The sequence below is a fragment of the Oncorhynchus clarkii genome, chromosome 7 (assembly GCF_045791955.1).
Source record: "Oncorhynchus clarkii lewisi isolate Uvic-CL-2024 chromosome 7, UVic_Ocla_1.0, whole genome shotgun sequence".
NCBI lineage: Eukaryota > Metazoa > Chordata > Actinopteri > Salmoniformes > Salmonidae > Oncorhynchus > Oncorhynchus clarkii.
Window position 1 is genome coordinate 13123212 of NC_092153.1, and position 7777 is coordinate 13130988.

General features: G+C 45.9%; 1 protein-coding gene across 1 annotated transcript; it reads right to left on the bottom strand.

The window, feature by feature from the left end:
- Positions 1-1321: 1321 nt before the first annotated feature.
- Positions 1322-7689, bottom strand: LOC139412906 (G protein-coupled receptor 180). The gene is made up of 9 exons (XM_071159750.1): positions 7450-7689; positions 6755-6904; positions 6270-6470; positions 5412-5592; positions 5197-5246; positions 4928-5085; positions 4361-4552; positions 3221-3298; positions 1322-3123 (listed from the first exon to the last, which is right to left on the bottom strand). The coding sequence occupies exons 1-9, from the start codon at positions 7586-7588 to the stop codon at positions 2971-2973; spliced, it is 1302 nt and encodes a 433-aa protein (XP_071015851.1). The 5' UTR covers positions 7589-7689; the 3' UTR covers positions 1322-2970.
- Between the last annotated feature and the right edge of the window lie 88 nt (positions 7690-7777).

A 7777-nucleotide genomic window follows, 5' to 3' on the forward strand; every position in this document is an offset into this window, starting at 1 on the left:
TACAAGAAAGGGAGTTAGTTAGGACTTATTTTCCTGCAATACCACCACTATGTGTATTCATCCCCCTCAGCCCACAGTGTCCTGGTGGGCCTGAGGTCAGAAATAGCCCAGTGGGTAACCAGTGTCCTGAAAAGACCCAAGATGGACGCCATGGTCTGGTCTGTAGGGAGCCACTGATGTGTGTAAACCAGCACAGGAGCACCTGGTTAAACAGCAGTATGGGACCGGTGTGGGAGTGAGCACTACTTAATTGCTCCTGGCCTAGTCCTCATTGTCACTAATAGCCTACCATTCTCAAATAGTTTTAATTCATATAAGGTTCAGTGCCATATAGGCTGCGTTTACACAGGCAGCCCAATTCTGATCCCCCCCACACACTAACTGGTCTTTTGACCAATCACATCAGATCTTTTCCAGATTGGTCAAAAGACAGATTAGTGAAAAAATAACAGAATTGGGCTGCCTGTGTAAACACAGCCATCATAGTTCATGTTATGTTCTTGATCTTTTGCAACATGGAGGTAAAATGAGTGAAAGAAGAGCATCCAGAAAACAAGGATTATAACCAGCTAACTAACAGTGACTCTGAAACCACCAAACCAGAAAACAGGCCAACAGGCAGGTAGTGGAGAAACATCAGTAACACGACTCTTCCCCTTTTCATTGTTTAGAAGTCTGGGGTTAGTTTAACCACATTCCACAACATGTTTCCACAACTTTGACTGTGTTGTGTAGGCTACTATTTATATTGGCCTATTTAGTGTCACATACTGGAATCCATAGCAGCCGGACCGAAACCAATGACCAACCAAAGATGAATCTATCTGCAAGCAACTACCCAAATAAAGTGAGACTGACTTGGCTTAGCTCTGATGTTAGTGTTTGATATTAGCCTCTCAGATCCGTTTGAGGAAGTGGAGAGCCGTAAAACTGTTTGTGTACTCAAGGTGGAGCGTGGAGGTGGACATTTCGTGGTGTGTCCTTCAATGTTTGAATTATCCAGAATGATCATGCGTTTAGTTGTAGAATGTGAATGCAGGCAGTTTGAGCAAAGACACTGGTCACTTCTATGGTTTGAGTGTGCATTGGTTGAGAGTAGTCTACAGCAGTGTCTTTGCTAAACAAAAAGACTGTTTCGTTGTTGCCCTTGACAAACACACCTCATTCAACTCATTGAGGGCTTGATGATTAGTTGACAAGTTGAATCAGGCGTGCTTGTCCAGGGTTACAATACAAATGTTCACCGTTGGGGATACTGGAGGACCAGGGTTGAGAAACGCTGGTCAACATAAGCTACTGTAACAGATCAAGAGAACTGCTGCCCCCTGCAGACATGTTCTTGTATTGCATTAACATTGATAAAGACTTATTTTACAAAAGTATACAGTAATGAATTTAAACAGTGTTATAAACATGCTTAATAGGAACATTACACAGTCACTGCTCTGTTGACCATTTTCCCCTCAATATCTCCGCATAACTTAACTATCAGACTGGTCATGTATGTCAATGTGAAACCCATCTTTTCATAGACAAACACAGGTACCTTCTCTACTAGCAAAGGGATTGTCTTCTCAGGCACTTACGACGATTGAGAAAGAAAATAAAGCTGCATTTAAACATTGCACATGTCTAGCTCCAATGTCAGACAAAACAATACCAAGCGTTCATATTCAAGTATAATTCAATAAGTACACAACTAAAAATAATAATACGATTCTCACACATGCAACTAGCTGCAGTGTTGGAGTGCTGGGGATGACACAAAGATTCCATGAGTTCCATGTGATTTCTGTAATAGCTTCAGCACACCCTAAACCTGAAGCTCGCAGAAAGAACGATCAATTGACGACAATAGAATGAAACGGCAGTAAAACAGTGTGAAGTTAAGATCAGACTAAATTATTGGTTTGAGATTTACCACACTGAACATGGATCCATATCTCTATGGATCAACGGTATTTCAGTCCTCGCCTGGATATCTTTATCGGCAATGAATTTGACAATCGGTAACCTTTCATTGTAATCTATTATAAACCTATTAAACATTTTGGGAGTCTTATACTCTTGTCAGAAAATGAAAAAGAGACATCAAATCCAGCCCAAGTTTGACATTCAAAATAAAACAGTGAAGCACAACTTCACACATACATACTACAAATAAGACTAACATACAGGTAACTGCCAAAATAAAGAAAACACCAACATAGAGTCTTAATAGGGCGTTGTGCCACGAGGCAGAACAGCTTCAATGCACCTTGGCATAGATTCTGGAACTCTATTGGAGGGATGCGACATCATTCTTCCACGAGAAATTCCATCATTTGATGTTTTGTTGATGGTGGTGGAAAACACTGTCCCCGGTTGAGATCTGGTGACTGAGACGGCCATATGGTTTACATAGTTTTCATGCTCATCAAACCATTCAGTGACCACCCGTGCCCTGTGAATGGGGGCATTGTCATCCTGTAGGGCCACAGCCATGGCAGACAGAATTTTTATACATGACCCTAAGCATGATGGGATGTGAATTGCTTAACCCAGGAACTACACCGGTGTGGAAGCACCTGCTTTTAATATACTTTGGATCCCTCTTTTACTCAAGGGTTTCCATTATTTTGGCAGTTACCTGTATACCTGTGGTATACTAACAAATGAGTCTCATTTACATACATACTTTATGTGCGCTTAAACCCAGGTCTCACTCTCATCCTGTTTGGGAGGCTATTAAATAGGTGTGCTATCCAGCTACATGAGCAGGCCATCATTCCTCTTCTCTTCTATATTTGTGGGTGAACTTCCTACTTCTCTTCATCCCACCCTCCTCTTTCCTCACCCGTCTGTGGGGGCACCTTCGCCGTGAGTGAGCAGAGAGGAGTGGAAGTATTGTCCCTTTAACTGCAGGTGTCACAGTGTATCCCTTCGCCCTCGGCGTGTGTCACAGTGAAAGTGTTCCCCCTGCACGCGGGGTCAGTAGCGTCCCCGGCCCCCTCTGGACATGGTGAGGGGTAGTGAGACAGAGGAGAGAGAAGATACTTCCCAGTATAAGCTACGAGACAGGAAAAGCTGGTAGAGGATCACTACCGAGATAGCCTGGCATAGAATCACACCGATTGTCACAACCTAGAAACACAGACACACACAAACATCAACACCAAAAACCTTCTGAATGAGTCAGTACTATATATATATATATATCTATAGAGTGTCATCCTCTCACCTTTTCTCTCTGATGCTCGTTGAAAACCACAGAGAGTAAGACCAGCACAGGGTGGCACAGGAACCAGATGAAACAACCCTGAGAAACAAACTAGTGAGACTGGAATAACCAATATTATAATGCAATGTAGATGGCACTATAAACACATGGAAAGGGTTACCAGCTATTCTGTGTTGTATTTCTACTAGAGGTCGACCGATTATGATTTTTCAACGCCGATACCGATTATTGGAGGACTATAGAAGCCGTTTCAGTTCCTTGCTCAGAACATGAGAACATATGAAAGCTGGTGGTTCCTTTTAACATGAGTCTTCAATATTCCCAGGTAAGACGTTTTAGGTTGTAGTTATTATAGGAATTATAGGACTATTTCCTCTCTATACCATTTGTATTTCATTAACCTTTGACTATTGGATGTTCTTATAGGCACTTTAGTACTGCCATTGTAACAGTATAGCTTCCATCCCTCTCCTCGCTCCTCCCTGGACTCGAACCAGCAACACAACGACAATTAGCGCGAGCTAACTAGCTAGCCATTTCACTTCAGTTACACAAGCCTCATCTCGGGAGTTGATAGGCTTGAAGTCATAAACAGCGCAATGCTTGACGCACAATATGACGCATATGCTTGTATGCTCAGTCAGATTATATGCAACGCAGGACACGCTAGATAATATCTAGTAATATCATCAACCATGTGTAGTTAACTAGTGATTATGATTGATTGTTTTTTATAAGATAAGTTTAATGCTAGCTAGCAACTTACCTTGGCTTACTGCTTTTGCGTAACACTCCTTGTGGAGTGCAACGAGAGAGAGGCAGGTCGTTATTGCGTTGGACTAGTTAACTGTAACATTGGCTCCCCCGAGCTGACAAGGTGAAAATCTGTCCTTCTGCCCCTGAACAAGGCAGTTAACCCACTGTTCCTAGGCCGTCATTGAAAATAAGAATGTGTTCTTAACTGACTTGCCTAGTTAAATAAAGATTAAATAAAGGTGTTTAAAAATATATATATATATATTTTTTTTTTTTAAATCGGCGCCCCAAAATACCGATTTCCGATTGTTATGAAAACTTGAAATCGGCCCTAATTAATCGGCCATTCTGATTAATCTGCCGACCTCTAATTTCTACACCTACCTTGGCGAAGCTGAGGTAGAAGTCTCTCTTGAGGGCGCTCCTCTCTGTGCTGATGATGGTGTAGAGCACGGAGGCCAGCAGCAAGGCCAGGATGATACGTAGAGATATGAGTAACAGACCCGCTATGCTGCGCTGGGCGTGGTAGCTGTGGTGCTCCGTCTCCTCATACTGCTCCCACAGCAGTAGCACCCCCTAGTGGTCCGGCAGTGACATACAGGGAGTCAGTGGAAAGGTATTTAGGTCATTGGTATTGAATGCGTTTTTATTGACTGATCCCAAAGGGGAAATTGAGAGTTAATAGGGGGTTACAGTATTGGTCAGGATAGGGGGTTACAGTATTGGTCAGGATAGGGGGTTACAGTATTGGTCAGGATAGGGGGTTACAGTATTGGTCAGGATAGGGGGTTACAGTATTGGTCAGGATAGGGGATGGTGTGAGCAAAGTAGAGGTTAGTGCGAGTAGTAGGCACTACTGTATCCATTGAGATGGAAGTTAGTGTGAGGGTCAGGGCTTAGTATTTTGGGGTAAGGGATTAAAGGTCATGGATAGGCTGATGAGGCTCTGACCTGTGTGATGACCCCTCCCATAGCGAGGGCTTTGGAAGCGGGGGAAGAGTCCCACTGGAGAGGTCTGCTCTGGGGCTTCCTGTTCTTGCTCAGGGTCCAGCCCACACACAGACTCAGCAGCATGTACAGCATGGACACCTGGGATACCATGTCACAGACTGCAGCATGGGAGAACAACAACAGGCAACAGTCAGCACAGTCACAAAGGAAGAACGAAAGACAATACGAAGAAAGAAGCAAGAGCGACAGAGTGAGAATACAACACTCACACTCAGCCAAGCTGCCCATGATAGGAATCCCCACTCCATCCCTGGCATACCTGTGGAACGAGAGCGACAGGTGTGTTTTTACACAACAAGACTGATATTCACTTATCCAAATATCCTGAAATACAGGATAATCCTGTAATACAGTAACTGATGTAAACCTGAACAGGGCTGCTGAAAGGTGACTGTAATAATGACTGGGACTGAGTCTCACTCACCTGGCCAGGTGGATGTAGTTGAAGAGGGCAGAGATCCCCTGTAGGGCCAAGGCTGTGGAGAGCACCTTCAGCACCGTTTGCATGGGCCCACCCTTTCTCAGGGCCATCCACAGAGGCTGAATGTAGATACAGGATGCCACAAAGTAGGCCAGGATCAGCAGACAGTAGAAACTATGCAGGCCTGGTAGGAGGGTGGGTCAGGTGGGTAGGGAGGAGGGTGGGGGTATAGGGAGGAGGAGGGCAGGGGGCCAGGGGTAGGTAGGAGGGTGGGTTAGGGGGGCAGTGGTAGGAAGGAGGGTGGGTCAGGGGAAACGGAGAAGGTAGGAGGGTGGGGTAGGAAGGAGGGTGGTTCAGGGGGGCAGGTGTAGGTAGGAGGGTGGGTCAGGGGTAGGTAGGAGGGTGTGTCAGGGGTAGGAAGGAGGGTGGTTCAGGGGGGCAGGGGTAGGTAGGAGGGTGGGTCAGGGGTAGGAAGGAGGGTGTGTCAGGGGTAGGAAGGAGGGTGTGTCAGGGGTAGGAAGGAGGGTGGGTCGGGGGGTAGGAAGGAGGGTGGGTCGGGGGGTAGGAAGGAGGGTGGGTCGGGGGGTAGGGAGGAGGGTGGGTCGGGGGGCAGGGAGGAGGGTGGGTTAGGGGGGCAGGGGGGAAGGAGGGGGGGGGTCAAGGGGACAGGAGTAGGAAGGAGGGAGAGGGGGGCAGGGGTAAGAAGCATTCAGTCAAGCATTCAGTACAGTCCTGTCTGGAGCCCTAGTCATATCTTAAATTTAGAAGTATAAAATTGTGTGTTATGACTAGCAGACGCTTTCATCCAAAGAGATTTACAGTGCACCAAATGCATATATTAAAGTATGTGCATGTACTGACCTGCCTCCTCAGCGCTGAAGTGTTCCAGGGGGTTGCCTGCCGAGTCAGGGTTGAACAGCAGGATGGTGAAGGTCAGGTCCCCGTGGGCAGGGATGATGCCCCCCTCCCCACAGGTGTAGCGGTCTACATACAGCGCCATCCAGGCCGTGGGGGAGTGAAGGTGGGGGATGCTCTGGTTGTGCTCCTCCTCACTCAGACGGACTGAGCAGAGAGAGGGAAACAACGTTAGGAGGGAGACAAGGCCTAGGCTTTCGCTCAGAGGGCTAATGTGGCCTTAAGTCATGCAAACGACCAAAGGTTTGATAACCAGTTGGTTACATATGCAGATGCAACATACTGCAAGTACATTCAGAATATGTCCTGTAAATGATGGTATTTATGTCACTTTCCCAAATGCCTCTTGTTTATGAATGCATGTTTACTACGAGCCAGCCGGACATGAATGCAAACAACAATACACGTGACAGTCACAGAGACACACTCACTGGAGAGATGTGCCTTGGAGAGGCGGTCGTGGCAGCTGAGGTTGTCGATATCGAAGCCGTCCTCCGTCTCCGGGAAGAGCAGCAGTCTGGACTCCTTCTCCATGGCCAGGGTAGCATTCTCCAGCCTGCACACCACCAAACCCCTACCCACTGGGGAAGAGACAGACAGAGGGAGGGAGAGACAAGAGAGGGTGTGAGAGAATAAGAGGTAGTGGAAGTAGAGGGGAGGAGAGAGAGAAAGAGGGAAGAGATCTGACAGGACACTAAATCCACCTTTCAGAAGATTTGGTTTCATTCGAACCTACAGAATATGCAGACCGTCTGTGATGAAGGAAGGCGCTCTATTGATTCGAATGTACTGCCTGGCAATCACATTTGGCAACATGTTGTACCTGAGAACAGAATGACATTGCCGATGCTCATGGGTCTAATGTAAGACTGAACCAACCTATTATTAAGACACTGCATAGGCCTATGTGATTTGATCTTTGAACCCAATAACACCATGCACGAGATTAGCACTTTCCAGACTAAGAACACATGTTCTGTTGTTTCCGTATGTACATTAGCATTGCAATTATAGCCTATATAAAACATCAAATAATGAAACGCATCACGTCATCTTGGTGCATGTGTACCCATCCACACAAGCCTCCCTCCAGAATTTGTCGCTAGCTTCAGACTGCTACACATACCGTTGTACATGAATTTTGTGATGTACTGTCCATTCTGCTCTCTGGCTGCATCGCTCTTGAAAACTCCCGACACAGTTTTTCCAAATGTAGCTGGAATGCATAGTAAGAAGGCTGTAAATGTGAACATTAACGGATACATTGTCTCCTAAAAGCGACGTATCAAATTAGATATAAAGAAGGTGATTTATTGTACGACAACAATGAATGATCTCGTCAAAAAGGGTGAGTTCCATCTGCACTGAAACGTTTGATTGATTTAGGTTTCACCTAATCATAAAAGGACGTCTACCCACGTCAAAGCTGCAAGCCAATCAGAGAGCGATAAAAG